Below are 20,516 nucleotides of genomic sequence, written 5' to 3'. Positions count from 1 at the left end.
TTAATTGTAGGTAATTGTAGGTAGTTTATTTAATTATTTTATTGATAGGGTAGTGTTAGGTTTAATTATAACTTAGGTTAGGATTTATTTTACAGGTAAATTTGTTATTATTTTAACTAGGTAACTATTAAATAGTTTTTAACTATTTAATAGCTATTGTACCTGGTTAAAATAATTACAAAGTTGCCTGTAAAATAAATATTAATCCTAAAATAGCTACAATGTAATTATAATTTATATTGTAGCTATATTAGGATTTATTTTACAGGTAAGTATTTAGCTTTAAATAGGAATAATTTATTTAATAAGAGTTAATTTATTTCGTTAGATGTAAATTATATTTAAGTTAGGGGGGTGTTAGTGTTAGGGTTAGACTTAGCTTTAGGGGTTAATACATTTATTAGAATAGCGGTGAGCTCCGGTCGTCAGATTAGGGGTTAATAATTGAAGGTAGGTGTCGGCGATGTTAGGGAGGGCAGATTAGGGGGTTAATACTATTTATTATAGGGTTAGTGAGGCGGGTTAGGGGTTAATAACTTTATTATAGTAGCGCTCAGGTCCGCTCGGCAGATTAGGGGTTAATAAGTGTAGGCAGGTGTCGGCGACGTTGAGGGGGGCAGATTAGGGGTTAATAAATATAATATAGGGGTCGGCGGTGTTAGGGGTAGCAGATTAGGGGTACATAAGGATAACGTAGGTGGCGGCGCTTTGCGGTCGGAAGATTAGGGGTTAATTATTTTAAGTAGCTGGCGGCGATGTTGTGGGGGGCAGGTTAGGGGTTAATAAATGTAATACAGGGGTCGGCGGGGTTAGGGGCAGCAGATTAGGGGTACATAAGTATAACGTAGGTGGCGGTCGGCAGATTAGGGGTTAAAAATTTTAATTGAGTGGCGGCGATGTGGGGGGAGCTCGGTTTAGGGGTACATAGGTAGTTTATGGGTGTTAGTGTACTTTAGGGTACAGTAGTTAAGAGCTTTATGAACGGGCGTTAGCCCAGAAAGCTCTTAACTCCTGCTATTTTCAGGCGGCTGGAATTTTGTCGTTAGAGCTCTAACGCTCACTTCAGAAACGACTCTAAATACCGGCGTTAGAAAGATCCCATTGAAAAGATAGGATACGCAAATGGCGTAGGGGGATCTGCGGTATGGAAAAGTCGCGGCTGAAAAGTGAGCGTTAGACCCTTTAATCACTGACTCCAAATACCAGCGGGCGGCCAAAACCAGCGTTAGGAGCCTCTAACGCTGGTTTTGACGGCTACCGCCGAACTCCAAATCTAGGCCATAGTTTCTTATAATGTGCTCTAGTGACATTTCAGTGTTGAGCACTAGACTGTATTTCTCCAACATTGGTGTGTCCGGTCCACGGCGTCATCCTTACTTGTGGGATATTCTCTTCCCCAACAGGAAATGGCAAAGAGTCCCAGCAAAGCTGGTCACATGATCCCTCCTAGGCTCCGCCCACCCCAGTCATTCTCTTTGCCGTTGCACAGGCAACATCTCCACGGAGATGGTTAAGAGTTTTTTGGTGTTTAAATGTAGTTTTATTCTTCTATCAAGTGTTTGTTATTTTAAAATAGTGCTGGTATGTACTATTTACTCTGAAACAGAAAAGGATGAAGATTTCTGTTTGTAAGAGGAAGATGATTTTAGCACAGTAACTAAAATCGATTGCTGTTTCCACACAGGACTGTTGAGATGAAGTAACTTCAGTTGGGGGAAACAGTTAGCAGTCTTTTCTGCTTAAGGTATGACTGGCCATATTTCTAACAAGACCATGTAATGCTGGAAGGCTGTCATTTCCCCTCATGGGGACCGGTAAGCCATTTTCTTAGTTAAACATAAAAGAATAAAGGGCTTCAAAAAGGGCTTAAAAACTGGTAGACATTTTTCTGGGCTAAAACAATTGCTTTACTAGGCATATTATGCAGATTCTAACTAATTATTGGTATTATAATCTTGGGGAATGTTTAGAAAAACGGCAGGCACTGTGTTGGACACCTTTTTCAGATGGGGGCCTTTCTAGTTATAGACAGAGCCTCATTCTGGGACTGTATAGGGGTTAAATGTAAAAACGGCTCCGGTTCCGTTAATTTAAGGGTTAAAGCTCTGAAATTTGGTGTGCAATACTTTTAATGCTTTAAGACACTGTGGTGAAATTTTGGTGAATTTTGAACAATTCCTTCATACTTTTTCACATATTCAGTAATAAAGTGTTTTCAGTTTGAAATTTAAAGTGACAGTAACGATTTATTTTAAAACGTTTTTTGTGCTTTGTTGACAAGTTTAAGCCTGTTTAACATGTCTGTACCATCAGATAAGCTATGTTCTATATGTATGAAAGCCAATGTGTCTCCCCATTTAAATTTATGTGATAATTGTGCCATAGTGTCCAAACAAAGTAAGGACAGTAATGCAACAGATAATGATATTGCCCAAGATGATTCCTCAAATGAGGGGAGTAAACATGATACTACATCATCCCCTACTGTGTCTACACCAGTTATGCCCACACAGGAGGCCCCTAGTACATCTAGTGCGCCAATACTTATTACCATGCAACAATTAACGGCTGTAATGGATAACTCCATAGCAAATCTTTTATCCAAAATGCCTACTTATCAGGGAAAGCGCGATTGCTCTGTTTTAAACACTGAAGAGCAAGAGGACGCTGATGATAACTGTTCTGACATACCCTCACACCAATCTCAAGGGGCCATGAGGGAGGTTTTGTCTGATGGAGAAATTTCAGATTCAGGAAAAATTTCTCATCAAGCTGAACCTGATGTTGTGACATTTAAATTTAAATTAGAACATCTCCGCGCACTGCTTAAGGAGGTGTTATCTACTCTGGATGATTGTGACAATTTGGTCATTCCAGAGAAATTATGTAAGATGGACAAGTTCCTAGAGGTTCCGGTGCCCCCCGACGCTTTTCCTATACCCAAGCGGGTGGCGGACATAGTAAATAAAGAGTGGGAAAGGCCCGGCATACCTTTTGTTCCCCCCCCTATATTTAAGAAATTATTTCCTATAGTCGACCCCAGAAAGGACTTATGGCAGACAGTCCCCAAGGTCGAGGGGGCGGTTTCTACTCTAAACAAACGCACTACTATTCCTATCGAAGATAGTTGTGCTTTCAAAGATCCTATGGATAAGAAATTAGAGGGTTTGCTTAAAAAAGATTTTTGTACAGCAAGGTTACCTTCTACAACCAATTTCATGCATTGTTCCTGTCACTACGGCAGCGTGTTTCTGGTTCGAGGAACTAGAAATATCGCTCAGTAAAGAATCTTCGTATGAGGAGGTTATGGACAGAGTTCAAGCACTTAAATTGGCTAACGCTTTTGTTTTAGATGCCGCTTTGCAATTAGCTAGATTAGCGGCGAAAAATTCAGGGTTTGCTGTCGTGGCGCGCAGAGTGCTTTGGCTAAAGTCTTGGTCAGCGGATGTGTCTTCCAAGACAAAATTGCTTAACATTCCTTTCAAAGGTAAAACATTATTTGGACCTGATTTGAAAGAGATTATTTCAGACATCACTGGGGGAAAGGGCCACGCCCTCCCACAGGATAGGTCTTTTAAGGCTAATAATAAGCCTAATTTTCGTCCCTTTCGCAGAAACGGACCAGTCTCTAATTCTGTATCCTCTAAGCAAGAGGGTAATACTTCACAACCCAAACCAGCCTGGAAACCAATGCAAGGCTGGAACAAGGGTAAGCAGGCCAAGAAACCTGCCACTGCTACTAAAACAGCATGAAGTGTTGGCCCCCGATCCGGGACCGGATCTGGTGGGTGGCAGACTCTCTCTCTTTGCTCAGGCTTGGGCAAGAGATGTTCAGGATCCTTGGGCGCTAGAAATAGTTTCTCAAGGTTATCTCCTGGAATTCAAGGAACTACCCCGAAGGGGAAGGTTCCACAGGTCTCAATTATCTTCAAACCAAATAAAGAGACAGGCATTCTTACATTGTGTAGAAGACCTGTTAAAGATGGGAGTGATACATCCAGTTCCAATAAGAGAACAAGGAATGGGATTTTATTCCAATCTGTTCATAGTTCCCAAAAATGAGGGAACATTCAGACCAATTTTGGTTCTAAAGATCCTAAACAAATTTCTCAGGGTACCATCGTTCAAAATGGAAACTATTCGAACGATCCTACCTACTATCCAGGAAAATCAATTTATGACTACTGTGGATTTAAAGGATGCGTACCTACATATTCCTATCCACAAGGAACATCATCAGTTCCTAAGGTTCGCTTTTCTGGACAAGCATTACCAGTTTGTGGCACTTCCATTTGGATTAGCCACTGCTCCAAGGATTTTCACAAAGGTACTAGGGTCCCTTCTAGCGGTTCTAAGACCAAGGGGCATTGCAGTAGTACCTTACTTGGACGACATCCTGATTCAAGCGTCGTCCCTGTCAAAAGCAAAGGCTCATACGGACATCGTCCTAGCCTTTCTCAGATCTCACGGATGGAAGGTGAACAAAGAAAAAAGTTCTCTGTCCCCGTCAACAAGAGTTCCCTTCTTGGGAACAATAATAGATTCCTTAGAAATGAGGATTTTTCTGACAGAGGTCAGAAAATCAAAACTTCTAAGCTCTTGTCAAGTACTTCATTCTGTTCCTCGTCCTTCCATAGCGCAGTGCATGGAAGTAATAGGATTGATGGTTGCAACAATGGACATAGTTCCTTTTGCACGAATTCATCTAAGACCATTACAACTGTGCATGCTCAGACAGTGGAATGGGGATTATACAGACTTGTCTCCGACGATTCAAGTAGATCAAAAGACCAGAGATTCACTCCGTTGGTGGCTGACCCTGGACAATCTGTCACAGGGAATGAGCTTCCGCAGACCAGAGTGGGTCATTGTCACGACCGACGCCAGCCTAGTGGGCTGGGGCGCGGTCTGGGAATCCCTGAAAGCTCAGGGTCTATGGTCTCGGGAAGAGTCTCTTCTCCCGATAAACATTCTGGAACTGAGAGCGATATTCAATGCTCTCAGAGCTTGGCCTCAACTAGCAAAGGCCAAATTCATAAGGTTTCAGTCAGACAACATGACGACCGTTGCATATATCAATCATCAGGGGGGAACAAGGACTTCCCTGGCGATGAAAGAAGTGACCAAGATAATTCAATGGGCGGAGGATCACTCCTGCCACTTGTCTGCGATCCACATCCCAGGAGTGGAAAATTGGGAAGCGGATTTTCTGAGTCGTCAGACATTCCATCCGGGGGAGTGGGAACTCCATCCGGAAATCTTTGCCCAAATAACTCAATTATGGGGCATTCCAGACATGGATCTGATGGCGTCTCGTCAGAACTTCAAGGTTCCTTGCTACGGGTCCAGATCCAGGGATCCCAAGGCGACCCTAGTAGATGCTCTAGTAGCACCTTGGACCTTCAACCTAGCTTATGTATTCCCACCGTTTCCTCTCATCCCCAGGCTGGTAGCCAGGATCAATCAGGAGAGGGCCTCGGTGATCTTGATAGCTCCTGCGTGGCCACGCAGGACTTGGTATGCAGACCTGGTGAATATGTCATCGGCTCCACCATGGAAGCTATCTTTGAGACAGGACCTTCTTGTTCAGGGTCCATTCGAACATCCGAATCGGGTTTCCCTCCAACTGACGGCTTGGAAATTGAACGCTTGATTTTATCAAAGCGTGGGTTTTCAGATTCTGTAATAGATACTCTGATTCAGGCTAGAAAGCCTGTAACTAGAAAAATTTACCATAAAATATGGAAAAAATATATCTGTTGGTGTGAATCTAAAGGATTCCCATGGAACAAGATAAAAATTCCTAAGATTCTATCCTTTCTACAAGAAGGTTTGGAGAAAGGATTATCTGCAAGTTCTCTGAAGGGACAGATCTCTGCTTTATCTGTTTTACTTCACAAAAGACTGGCAGCTGTGCCAGATGTTCAAGCATTTGTTCAGGCTCTGGTTAGGATCAAGCCTGTTTACAGACCTTTGACTCCTCCCTGGAGTCTAAATCTAGTTCTTTCAGTTCTTCAAGGGGTTCCGTTTGAACCCTTACATTCCGTAGATATTAAGTTATTATCTTGGAAAGTTTTGTTTTTGGTTGCAATTTCTTCTGCTAGAAGAGTTTCAGAGTTATCTGCTCTGCAGTGTTCTCCGCCCTATCTGGTGTTCCATGCAGATAAGGTGGTTTTGCGTACTAAGCCTGGTTTTCTTCTGAAAGTTGTTTCCAACAAAAATATTAACCAGGAGATAGTTGTACCTTCTTTGTGTCCGAATCCAGTTTCAAAGAAGGAACGTTTGTTACACAATTTGGACGTAGTCCGTGCTCTAAAATTCTATTTAGAGGCTACTAAAGATTTCAGACAAACATCTTCCTTGTTTGTTGTTTATTCTGGTAAAAGGAGAGGTCAAAAAGCGACTTCTCTCTTTCCTTTTCGCTTAAAAGCATTATCCGATTGGCTTATGAGACTGCCGGACGGCAGCCTCCTGAAAGAATCACAGCTCACTCCACTAGGGCTGTGGCTTCCACATGGGCCTTCAAGAACGAGGCTTCTGTTGACCAGATATGTAAGGCAGCGACTTGGTCTTCATTGCACACTTTTGCCAAATTTTACAAATTTGATACTTTTGCTTCTTCTGAGGCTATTTTTGGGAGAAAGGTTTTGCAAGCCGTGGTGCCTTCCATTTAGGTGACCTGATTTGCTCCCTCCCTTCATCCGTGTCCTAAAGCTTTGGTATTGGTTCCCACAAGTAAGGATGACGCCGTGGACCGTACACACCAATGTTGGAGAAAACAGAATTTATGCTTACCTGATAAATTACTTTCTCCAACGGTGTGTCCGGTCCACGGCCCGCCCTGGTTTTTTAATCAGGTCTGATGAATTATTTTCTCTAACTACAGTCACCACGGTATCATATGGTTTCTCCTATATATATTTCCTCCTGTCCGTCGGTCGAATGACTGGGGTGGGCGGAGCCTAGGAGGGATCATGTGACCAGCTTTGCTGGGACTCTGCCATTTCCTGTTGGGGAAGAGAATATCCCACAAGTAAGGATGACGCCGTGGACCGGACACACCGCTGGAGAAAGTAATTTATCAGGTAAGCATAAATTCTGTTTTCACATGTTCGGGCATATGGGATGCAAACTCTGACCACCATGACAACGGCGTGCACACTGCTGTTACTATGGGCTTGTGTCCCCTGACAGTGATGTCATTTGCATGGGAGGGAGTACACAGCAATGCTGCACGCTGTCGGCATGGGATGTACTGTAATGATTGTAGTCCCGTATCTTTATGGTTACACCGCATCTCATCTATTTTGGGTAAGTCCTATAAATAGTATAGTGATAGCCTGTTACAAGGCTCTTGTAGATATGCTCCTCAAAATATGTCCTTTGAATCGATGTGGGGATATTTTGAGTACAGTGCTGTCTGATAGATATATGACTATTGATACACCTTAAGAATTGACACTTAATATATTGACACAATAAGGAATTTATTTTATGTATTCACTAAATTATGCTTGAACACTGCTTCAAGCAAATGATGATTATCATTTTATATCTTATGTTTTGTTTTTCAGCATCACATCTGCACTTTTAAATTGTGGACTTTTGTACCACATCTTTGTTTGAATTTAAAATGAGTAGTAGATTTCTTTCTGACATTTTTTAAAGTTTGTTCTATTTTCTCTCCCACAACATCATGGGACAGCCATAAGCCAATCACAAAATGCATATACGTATATTCTGTGAATCTTGCACATGCTCAGAAGGAACTTACGCATCAGAAAGTGTGCATATAAAAATATTATACACATTAAGATAATGGAAGTGAATTGAAAAGTTGTGTAAAATTGTGTGCTGTATCTGAATAATGAAACTTTAATGTTGACTTGACTCAGTAATGGAAAGGTGCGGCAATCACCAGTATTAAAGTATTGAACAAATGAAAGAAGGCAAATCTTTAAGAATCTGAATTTGGGACATAACATAATGCATAAAAGAATATCAGAGTAATAAGACACCTTGTTGGTATCACAACACTTAATATTTTATCATGACAAAATGGTATTTATAAAAATATCAGAATTGGTTCCAAAGGTGCTAACATTTTACAATTACTTTGTTGTGTTTTATTTGGTAATAAAACAATAATTCTGCACCGGAAGAAAAGGGTTACCTGTGGTAATTTTATATCCTGACTGATCTATAGTCCATCACAGTACTCATTGAAAACATTCACTCATTTTTATTTTTTAATGAAAATTTTACAAAATTGTTTTACTGTAGAGTTGATCTTTACAGTCAACACAGGCTCACAAAAAAGAATACTAATGTGATTTAAAGCTTATTATTATTATCAGTTATTTGTAAAGCACCAACAGATTCCGCAGTACTATAAACAAAGGTATGATGTGCAGGTAACATTTATAGGGAACAAGTATGTAGAGGGCCCTGCCAAGAGTTGCATTGTTGTAAATCAGTTCCCGTGAAGGTGATCTACAAACAGCTGGGCTTGTAGGTTTACATGCTAAGGGGGTTCACAGGGATAACAAAAGAGGGGAGGAACTGAGGTTAGAAAAGTTTAGCGTATATTGTATGCATCCTTGAACAGTAGAGTCTTTAAAGAGCACTTGAAACTTTCAAAACTAGGGGAGAGTCATGTGGAGCGAGGCAGAGAGTTCCACAAAACGGGCTAGTCTGGAGAAGTCTGTAGATGGGAATGTGAGAAGGTGACAAGAGAGGAGGAGGTCATGAATAAAGTGAAGGGGACGGGAGAGTATCTGGAGATAATATGTTAGTAAAATAAGCATATTATACTTTCCTTGCCATAAATTGGTGAAATTAAGGAACCATGAACTACACAGTTGGTAAGTTAGAGCACTGAACAGTAAAAAGAAAAAAAAACAATTTTTTATTATTGTCACTATTAATGAAATATTTAATTATGCCAAGAAAGAAAGAAAGAGAGATTTGCAAGAATTAGGAGCCACACAAATCTGTGCCTATAATGCAGACTGTTGAGGGGATAAGTGATCAACAAAAAAATAAATAAAAAAATTGGTGATCCTAGACTAAACTATAAATGGACTTTAGATCTCCTCTCTATCCACCAAACTCTTTCCCTCAGATATTTTAGAGAGGGAGCAGGGAAAGAAATGGGTAGAGGATGCCATTTTTACTTATATAGGCATACCATTTCTATCAACAGTGAGAGAGCAAGCTATCACATTTTTGGAATGATGGATGCATGTTTATGAGAGTGCAGGTCTATATGAAAACATAATGACCTTACCCTAGCATTGCTTAAACATATTTCCTTGAAAAAATTCTGGAATATAGATGTTTGCAAAAGTTTGGGCATCCTTACTAAATAACAAAACCTCACAGTTACTCTTTATTTGCTGAAATTAACAGATTGGGGGTGGGGGGAATACATAAATGTGGCACTTGCAAAGTTTGTGCATCCTTCCACTTGATCTCCTAGTAATTTATATTTAAAGTCTTAGAACCTTAATTGTCTAAATAGATTCTTTAGGTCTTGATCTATGTCTAGTGGTGAAAGTTCCATGTCTTAATAAATTCTCTGACTCTTAGGATATTAAAGTGAAGGTCAGTTTTGACGAATTTGTGCCTGGTTTTTAATAATCCTATTAAAAACAAGGGCACTTTAATTCAATAAAATTGACATTTCAAGCGTTTTCTTCAAAAACTTTTTATCCTGAAAGCTGCTCCATTGATTCCCCCGGCCGTCGGAAGCCTCTGCTTACGTCAGAAATGATGAATCCGGCTTCCTCCAATCACAGCTTTCCCTTCCCCGGGGGGATCATGGCCTGAGGGAACGCCGTGATTGGATGAAGCCGGATTCGTCATTTTGGACCCACAAAGAGGGCTTGTGATGGTCGGAGGAAGCGCTGCAGCGGCTTTTAGGATTAAAAGGTACGTTTTTGAAGAATATGCTTGAAATGTCAATTTTGACAAATTAAAGTGTCCTTGTTTTTAATAGGATTATTAAAAAACGGGCACTAATTTGTCAAAATTGACCTTCACTTTAACGTACACTCATCTACCATGGAATCCCCTAAGCAGCTGACAGAAAATAAAGATTACTGAGTAATCGGGGGAAGGTTATAAAAAAGATATTTAAACGCTGGTCCTCTTTGAAGTTTCTACTGTCTAAAATGTCATTAAGAAATTAGAAATGGAATGGGATAGAAAGGTAAAAAAAGAAATATGCATGGGTGCATTTCAATTTAAAATATAAACATGTTTGCAATATACTTCCATTAGCAAAAATGCTTCTAGTAAAAGTTATTACTGTTTTTCTGCGGCATAAGCACATATCCTGTGAGGACTTGTGCACCAGTATTCAAACACCACATCCTCTCAAAAGAGTCAGCAGAGGCTTGTATGACACAAATTATATCTTCCGAAGTAATACACACCACCCCCAGCTCTCGCAAAAGGTATAGAGGCCTATTTATCAAGCCGTCAACCGCAAATACGCTGGAATTCGACCTGTAGGCGGCGGATGTCATAGGAATCAATGGGAGTCTGAAAGCAGCGAAAGCTCATGTTCGCTGCTGCCCGATATCCCATTGATTCCTATGGGAGAATAAAAGTTATGTTTACACCTAACACCCTAACATAACCCCCGAGTCTAAACACCCCTAATCTGCCGCTCCGACACTGCCGCCACCTACATTATACTTATTAACCCCTAATCTGCCGCCCCGACACCGCCGCCACCTACATAAAAGTATTAACCCCTATCCTACCGCTCCCGGAGCCCACTGCAACTAAATAAAGTTATTAACCCCTAAACCCCTGGCCTCCCACATCAGTACCACTTACTAAACCTATTAACCCCTAAACCGCCAGCCCCCCGCATCGCCATAAACTAAATTAACCTATTAACCCCTAAACCTAACAACCCCTTAACTTTACATTAAATATTAACTCATCCCTATCTTATAATAAATGTAAACTTACCTTTAGATTTAAATTAAACTATATTAAACTAATAATTAACCTGCCCTAACTATTATACTAAAATGTCATTAAACTATATTAAACTATTAATTAATCTACCCTAACTAGTATACTAAAATTACAATAAACTATATTAAACTAATAATTAACCTACCCTAACTATTATACTAAAATTACATTAAACTATATTAAACAATTAATCTACCCTGTTATACTAAAATTACATTAAACTACAAATTAAATATATTATATAGTTAAAAACCTAACCCTACTCAAATCATTTAAATCTACTATTAAAAATTACAAAGTTACAAAAAACTAACAACTAAGTTACACAAAATAACAAACACTAAGTTACACAAAATAACAAACACTAAGTTACAAAGAAAAATAAACCCTAACTTGCCCCAAACAACCCCTTAACTCTACATTAAATATTAACTCATCCCTATCTTATAATAAATTTAAACTTACCTTTAGATTTAAATTAAATTAAACTATATTAAACTAATAATTAACCTACCCTAACTATTATACTAAAATTACATTAAACTATATTAAACTATTAATTAATCTACCCTAACTATTATTCTAAAATTACAATAAACTACATTAAACTAGTAATTAACCTACCCTAACTATTATACTAAAATTATATTAAACTATATTAAACTATTAATTAATCTACCCTACCTTTTATACTAAAATTACATTAAACTACAAATTAAATTAAATATATTATATAATTAAAAACCTAACCCTACTCAAGTAATTTAAATCTTCTATTAAAAATTATAAAGTTACAAAAAACTAACAACTAAGTTACACAAAATAACAAACACTAAGTTACAAATAAAAAGGTTATTTAGCTCTTTTTCCTTGGCCAAACCCTAATCTAAAAATAAAACCCACCCAATAAACCCTTTAAAAAACCTAACACTAACCCCCCGAAGATCCACTTACAGTTTCTGAAGACCCGACATCCATCCTCAACGAAGCGGCAGAAGTCCTCAGCGATGCCTGCAGAAGTCTTCATCCAAGCAGGCCAAAGTCTTCATCCAACCGGGCAGAAGTCTTCATCCAGACTGCATCTTCTATCTTCATCCATCCGGCGCGGAGCGGCTCCATCTTCAAGACATCCGGCGCGGAGCATCTTTCAACGTCTTCTTCCGAATGAAGTTTCCCTTTAAATGACGTCATCCAAGATGGCGTCCCTTACATTCCGATTGGCTGATAGATTTCTATCAGCCAATCGGAATTAAGGTTGAAAAAATCCTATTGGCTGTTGCAATCAGCCAATAGGATTGAGCTTTCATCCTATTGGCTGATCCAATCAGCCAATAGGATTGAGCTCGCATTCTATTGGCTATTCCAATCAGCCAATAGAATGCGAGCTCAATCCTATTGGCTGATTGGATCAGCCAATAGGATGAAAGCTCAATCCTATTGGCTGATTGCAACAGCCAATAGGATTTTTTCAACCTTAATTCCGATTGGCTGATAGAATTCTATCAGCCAATCGTATTCTAAGGTACGCCATCTTGGATGACGTCATTTAAAGGAACCTTTATTGATGAAGAAGATGTCGATTGAAGAGGATGCTGTGCGCCGGATGTCTTGAAGATGGAGCCGCTCCATGCCGGATGGATGAAGATAGAAGATGCCGTCTGGATGAAGACTTCTGCCGGCTTGGAGGAAGACTTCGGCCCGCTTGGATGAAGACTTCTGCCGGCTTCGATGAGGACTTCTGCCGCTTTGTTGAGGATGGATGTCCGGTCTTCAGAAACTGTAAGTGGATCTTCGGGGGTTAGTGTTAGGTTTTTTTAAGGGTTTATTGGGTGGGTTTTATTTTTAGTTTAGGGTTTGGGCAAGGAAAAAGAACTAAATCCCCTTTTAAGGGCAATGCCCATCCAAATGCCCTTTTCAGGGCAATAGGGAGCTTAGGTTTTTTAGATTAGGTATTTATTTGGGGGGTTGGTTGTGTGGGTGGTGGGTTTTACTGTTGGGGGGTATTTGTATTTTTTTTTACAGGTAAAAGAGCTGTTTTACAGGTAAAAGAGTTGATTTCTTTGGGGCAATGCCCCGCAAAAGGCCCTTTTAAGGGCCATTGGTAGCTTATTGTAGGCTAAGGTTTTTTTTATTTGGGTTTTTTTTTTTAGTTTCATAGGGCACTTAGATTAGGTGTAATTAGTTTAAATATTTGATAATTTATTTTTTATTTTGTGTAACTTAGTGTTTTGTTTTTTTGTAACTTAGTGTTTGTTATTTTGTGTAACTTAGTTTTTGTTATTTTGTGTAACTTAGTTGTTAGTTTTTTGTAACTTTGTAATTTTTAATAGTAGATTTAAATTATTTGAGTAGGGTTAGGTTTTTAACTATACTGTATAATATATTTAATTTAATTTGTAGTTTAATTTTAGTATAATAGGGTAGGTTAATTACTAGTTTAATGTAGTTTTTTGTAATTTTAGTATAATAGTTAGGGTAAATTAATAGTTTAATATAGTTTAATGTAATTTTAGTATAATAGTTAGGGTAGGTTAATTATTAGTTTAATGTAGTTTATTGTAATTTTAGTATAATAGGGTAGATTAATAGTTTAATATAGTTTAATGTAATTTTAGTATAATAGTTAGGGTAGGTTAATTATTAGTTTAATATAGTTTAATTTAAATCTAAAGGTAAGTTTTAATTTATTATAAGATAGGGATGAGTTGATATTTAATATAAAGTTAGCGGGTTGTTAGATTTAGGGGTTAATAGGTTAATTTAGTTTATGGAGATGTGAGAGACTGGCGGTTTAGGGGTTAATAGGTTTAGTAAGTGGTAGTGATGTGGGAGGCAGGGGTTTAGGGGTTAATACATTTATTTAGTTGCAGTGGGCTCCAGGAGCGGAGCGATAGGGGTTAATACATTTAGTTAGTTGCAGCAGTGTTGGGGAGCGGCAGAATAGGGGTTAATAAGTTTATTAGCATTGCGGTGGGCTCCAGGAGCGGTGGGATAGGGGTTAATAACTTTATTTAGTTGTGGCAGGGTCCAGGAGCGGCGGGATAGGGGTTAAACAGTTTAGTATAGTAGCAGTGTTTAGAGACAGTATATAAATAAAGCTGGAAAAAAGTCGAATAGCAGCGAGATCGATGACTGCTAGTTAACAACAGTCCGCTGCTCATCGCCCCGTACTTGGTGCGCGGCTTTTTGGCAGCTTTTTATTTAAATATGGAGAACGTATTCAGGTCCACGGCCGCGATGTTAGGCGATGTCAGGCGTATTGGTGCCGTCGAATGCAGCACAGTTGACGGCTTGATAAGCAGGCCTCATGGTGTTTAAATATTGGTGCACAGGCCCTCACAGGATATGTGCGTATGCTGCAGAAAAAAAGTAATAACTTTTACTAGAAGCATTTTTGCTGGTGAAAGTATGTTAAAAAAAACGCTTATATTTCATATTTAAATGCACCCATGCACATTTCATTTTTGACCTTTCTATCCCTTTAAGAGCAACTGTTGAGGTCAAGACAAGATCTAGAAGACCATGATCCATAGAGCAAATCCCCCATATCTCTGCTAAGGATCTGCAAGATGATTTATCTGGCGCTGGGGTAGTGGTGCACCACTCCACGGTTCAGTTATTTATGCACAAACATGAAACAAAAGGAAAAGCCTTTTAACAACAAAACATCTTACAAACTAATAAATACTGTGAAATGAGAGATAAGAATAGTTTCTACAAAGTATCAGCAAATCTTAGAAGCTAATATTCCACAGTCACTGAAGAAAATGAAGCTGGAAGAGGTTGGATATTCAAACAATGATTCAAAATAGATTTTAAAATCAACCATTAACTACTTCAACAAATTAAGAGCTTAAGGGGTTTATCACGGCTCTTTGCTCGTATTGGAAGTAGCGCAAGACTGTGTATTTACTGTAAATATTTCACATTCCAATGTTCTTCACATAGGTGAATATGTTCTAATTTTTTTTTTAATAGATATTTATATATATCTGTAGATATCTATACCTAAAATAATATACTTATAATCATATACAGTATATATATTGGGGGAATACATTAATGCAGTCACGATATTCCAAGTTCGGCTTTTTGCGCGGATTGGGTTAGTGCTTATGCAAAAACTTTCATCTTGTAACACGCACGCTAAAAGCTAACTTCTAGCGGAGTTGACGTGCAAGCAGGAATTATAAATAGCGCTACACTTGTAATCTAGCCCTAAATATTAAGATCTTGGAATGGCTTGTCAGTCCTCGGGTGTGAATATTTTTGAAGATCTCTGGGACACTTTGATTTCCACCAAAAATTATGTAACTGCCTATTAAATAAAAGGGTGCCCAAACTTTTGCACATGCCACATTTTCTGTTTTAGTTTTTTCTACTCTGTTAACTTTAGTACATATGTAGTTACTATACATTGAAATTTGTAGAAATATTAAGTTCCTAGGGCTCAATTCATCATCTGTCAGGCGGACAAGGCTTTGTGTCATGAACCTCGTCTGTCCGGTCTCACAGTGAGCGGACCTCTACGTGTCTGTCCACTTTAGGTGGCGGAGAGGTTCAGTAGCAGTGGTCTGAAAGCTGAGGTTCTGAAACTGCTTTCACAGCTTAATTAATGGAGCCCATTACCTACAGAAGTTGTGTTAACTTCAGTTAGAAAATCAACAAAATGTGTTATTTGGTCAGGGGTTCCTACATTTTTGCAACTGTACCTGCATGTTTTTCATTACACATGTTTAATAGTTTTAATTGAATCCTCATTTTAAACTATTTATTTTATTCATTTTTGTTTAAATTGGGAAAACATACTTTTGTTTTCCTAAAATGTGTTAGCTGCCTTATGTTTTCTGACATATTTTTAATGTTTTATATGAAACCTTACAATGGTGAGGTGAGTAGAGTGCTCATTCAGTGTAAAACAAATAAAAAAGTCAGCCAACGCACACATCAGAAATAAATGCTAAAATATAAATATATAAATCACATCAGTACACAGTGTTATGTGGCAAAACTAGTTTTAAAGTCCATGGCAAAAATAAACAAGAGCTGGTGACTATTTTGTCTAGTAAGTACAGTTTGTATCTTTTAATGCAGAACACCATCCTTTTAAAACCACATTTATGTATTTATTAGGTAGCTGCATGGTGTGCTAGCAGTATTATATAATAACCTGTTATTTTTAATTTAACAGTGCTAATCGACCGAGATCAAAATAAACAGTGGAAGCCAGCGGTATTGGAAGAGGTGACAGATGAATATATTGATAGTTGTTTTGCATCGCTTGGAAGCAGCGACCTCAAGTTGTAATATAGCCATCTTCATGCTGTATGGGTGTAGGATCCCCGGTTTCAGTTATAAATATCTTCAGCATCTCAGGCAAGAACTTGTTGATGTTGGTTGAATAATATACTGTTGTTGATTGTATACTCAACACTCTCCAGTCTAAAATAAAAGTGTCTTTCTTAGTTGTGTGGTTGAATTGTAAAATTATTTTCACATGTGCATTGCTCTGAAATTCAAATTGTCTTTATATGGTAGCACGACAACAAGGGGTTCCAACTCTTTCATCTAAGTAGCCACATTTACCTGGTGCTAATGCTGCTAATTGAACACAAATATATACTGTACTTTTTATATAAAAAAATTCAAGTGAGAAATACTTAAGATACATATGACATGGGTACAACAACACTGTGCAGTAATGTACCTGTGTTATTATACAGATCTAAAAAGATATTCATAAACAATTCTATTCTCTATCTGTTACATGTTTGCCAGTACGTTTTGTTCCTAAAAATACGATTAATATACTGAGTGATTCAGCTAATATAGTATTCTTTTTAGAACTGTGCACGGCTGGATAAAATTAATTTAAGGCCACGGTTTGACACCAAGGGGCAGATTTATATAAGTGCGAGCAGACATGATACAATGTAGTGTATCATGTCTGCCACACATCGATAAATGCCGACAGTTTGACACAAGCAGTTCTTGCGCTGTGTCAATCAGCCTGATCGTATAGGATCGGGCAGATTGATGTCCGCAACCTCAGAGCAGGTGGACAAGTTATGCAGCAGCGGTCTTTAGGCCACTGCTTCATAACTGCTGTTTCCGGAGAGCCGGAAGGCTCGCGTGGAAACAGGGGCATCAAGCTCCATTCAGAGCTTGATAATTTGGCCCCCAAGGCTAGGACTGTTGTGCAGCCTACGTCTCACGATTCAGAAAATAAGCACAACCATTTCTATTTCTGTGCCAAGAAACTAGGCCACGGTTTTTATCTAGCTACCTTTCCTGATCTCTCTTGGTACATTCATGATCTATTTTACTGTTTCCTTTTTCCTTCTTGTCTTATTTTTTATAAAGTACATTTCAATCTTCACAGTTTTGCTTTAAGCTTTTTTTTCTTCTCAGTATATATTTGCAGATTCTTAAAGTGATGGTAAACTTTAGCTAATCAAATGCCATATATGTCATTTTTGCCATTAAAAAAGTATATGTGTACCTTTTTAAAAAAAAAATCTATCAGTGAAAAGGGATAAATCTGTGTCTCTAGTAATGATTCTATTACAATGTTATGTCAGCCCACTGTAATGAACTCTTTTTATTATGACAATTACAATGAACATCCAATCAGTGTGTGTGTCATATGACACTCTTGAAGTCCAGCCCTTGGAAAGCCCTAAGGAAGCCTATGTAGAGAGTGAGTGGGACTGCTCTCTGTCACAGCCCAGCCAAAAGAGGAAATGAAGGGGGGTGGAGGAACAGAAGATACCAAGTAGCATTATAAATCTTGTATTATAAAATATATATATATATAGACCTTTTTAAAAAAATAATTGTGGTTTTGCGTGTACACTAATATATTTTTCATTGCAACATTCTTGTGAAATTTACCATCACTTTAAAGGGATTTTGTAGTCTAAATGGGATCAAGGTACATTTTGCCCAATTCTTTGACCTGATATAACTGAACAAGTTTGTGAAGGTTGCTCATTTCAGAATGAAAACCTTGCATTTATGACAACTAAAGATGTTAAGGATGTTAAATTCCATGTGCCCATTGAACCAGCTCATTTCAGGTTCCTCAGATCTCTAGCGGAACAGATATTTTATCAGTTTGTGGTTCTTCCTTTTTTTTGGCAACATCTTCAAGAATCTTTCACAATGTAATGTCAGTTGCCATGGCAAGAATTAGGGCTCAATGGGTCTCTGTGACTCTGCAAAGGAGGTGGTTATGTGCCCCTATAAATAATAATTTTCTTTAGAGTCGGGTTGGCAGTTCAGTCAGAGTTATATTTCTCTTTATAAATCTTGCCACTTATTTGTCTTAGATTCCTGGTGCCTTCCCTTGTTCAAATCTTAGGCCCATCTCTTGGTAAGATTACAACCAAGATAAGTCATTCATCACCAGGTGATATGGGATACTTTAGAAACTGATGCAAACAAATGTCAGCCTTTTGATCTTGAAACGTAATTTTATCACATTGCACCTCAGCCTTAGTCAAGCGTGAACATGCAACAACAACCTAGAATGTTTTGACCCCATCTTTGATGTATCCAATACCCTCCAATATATAGTCACGTTTTCAAAATATTTCTCTGCAGTAATGATTTTCAACTTAAAGGGACACTGAACCCAAATATTTTCTTTTGTGATTCAGATAAAGCATGCAATTTTAAGCAACTTTCTAATTTACTCCTATTATCATTTTTTCTTTGTTCTCTTGCTATCTTTATTTGAAAAAGAAGGCATCTAGACTAGTGCTTTCCTCACCTTGTATAGACAAAGTTACTTACATCTCTCACCTACTAACTATCCCTTACACCAAAGCACATGTTCCACATTTAAATTTCCATTTTGCTTGATTGAAAAAGTATACACTGATCTTACTCAGCCCCAATATTTGTTCATTAAAGGGACACGTTGCTCTGTTGTTTGCCAATAACTGAGTTTAAGCATTGAAAGTTTAATTTTTGTTTTTATGTTCCTTTAAATACAATTGATTCAAAGAAAATACAAATAAAAAATACAAATAATCAATAATTAGCTGTTTAATTTCCCGAAACCCCATGGGCGTTAACTTCGTTTCCCCATAGAAGTCAATGAAGAGGGCAAACTGAAAAAACCTAACACCTCTACTTGTGTGCAAACTCGACAGGAGTAATGAAAAGCTAACATTCCAATGTTCTTTGTATACAGAACAATGTAAGTTTTATTGTAAATACATATTTCTATATATCTATCTATACATACATACCTATACCTATATATCTATTCCTATGGCTATATGTATAGATATCTATTTTACATTATTAGTATCATATATATATATATATATATATATATATTCCATAAGAAAAATAACATTATTTTTTATGTGAAGAGCATAGGAATGTAAAATATGTGAAACGCATCAGCGTTTGCGATTTAGGTCTAACGCATTCGGGTTAGTGCACTTAAAGAATTGCTAACTTCAATATGCATTTTTTAAATATTAAATAATATAAAGTATTAGTAAAATGATTAAATATTATTATACATACTGTAAATAAGTCTAAATACTACATAGTATATATTTATTTCTAATGGTAGTTAGAGTCCATGAAAATCCTTACTGTTGGGAATTCATCACCTGACCACCAGGAGAAGGCAAAGACACTTTTCAGAAAAAGCTTAAATATCCCTCCTACTTCCTGTTCCCTCCCAGTATTTCTTTGCCTTGTCAAGGAGACAGGTGAAGAAAGAAGTGCAAACAAACAATCAATCCAGCAGTGCGCTCTTTCCTCCCTCACCGCATAAGGCAGTACTTCCGGGTTATGGCACACAGGAGAGTGGGGATGACGTCAAGCCACAGAAGCCGGCAAAGGGACCACAGCGCATCCGTCCCATACGCCAAGAAATAGGTAATCCAGAAAGCAAAATAATGTCCCAGGAGCCGGCAAACGTAAAATATATCCAATCTTTATTGAAGTAGTATAAAAACAGCAAACGGTTCAGTCCGTCAATCCAACAGCACAAACTGACCAGATTAAAATACACAACAAAAAGGGAGAGAAGCTGCGCTCCTCATGCAGCAGACATGTTTCGTGCTTACCAAGCACTTGTTCACTGCTTAAAGGAGCAGCAGCTGCCTTCCACTTAAATAGGCTACAGCTGTGAATATATTTAAAGATACATCTCATATATTAATATTTAAATATTTAGAAATAGTTATTTCCCTCATGCAGTGTATATAACTTGTTTAAATGTAAAAGCACTCATCCCTACATAGTACAGGAAAACATACAAGTTGAAAAACATTTCATAGTAGTTAGAATTGCAATTATATAATAATTTATAGAGTGCTATAATGTTAAAAAGATTTAATTCATGAAATAGCAAAATTCATAGATTATAACTAATATTCTAATTCAATTCAAACAAATAATACTATAGAAAGTTTAACAGGTCAATAGAGAAAGAAATTTTCATATATGTACAGTTCCCTAGACACATAGATCTATATCCCTCCTTAGGTTTA

The 20,516-nt window shown here is 37.9% G+C and overlaps 1 protein-coding gene across 1 annotated transcript in view; it reads left to right on the top strand.

The window, feature by feature from the left end:
* The window catches only part of HIBCH (3-hydroxyisobutyryl-CoA hydrolase), a gene marked incomplete in the record, with an annotated part of 371,527 nt that extends 355,067 nt beyond the window's left edge, over nt 1-16,460 (top strand). The window contains 1 exon segment of the mRNA XM_053698615.1: nt 16,187-16,460. Coding sequence (XP_053554590.1) covers nt 16,187-16,302 — 116 coding nt within the window.
* Nucleotides 16,461-20,516: the final 4,056 nt, after the last annotated feature.

Source organism: Bombina bombina, chromosome 1 (genome assembly GCF_027579735.1).
Source record: "Bombina bombina isolate aBomBom1 chromosome 1, aBomBom1.pri, whole genome shotgun sequence".
NCBI classification, from domain to species: domain Eukaryota; kingdom Metazoa; phylum Chordata; class Amphibia; order Anura; family Bombinatoridae; genus Bombina; species Bombina bombina.
The sequence above is the reverse complement of the archived record's forward strand: the minus strand, read 5'-3'. Positions and strand labels throughout refer to the sequence as shown.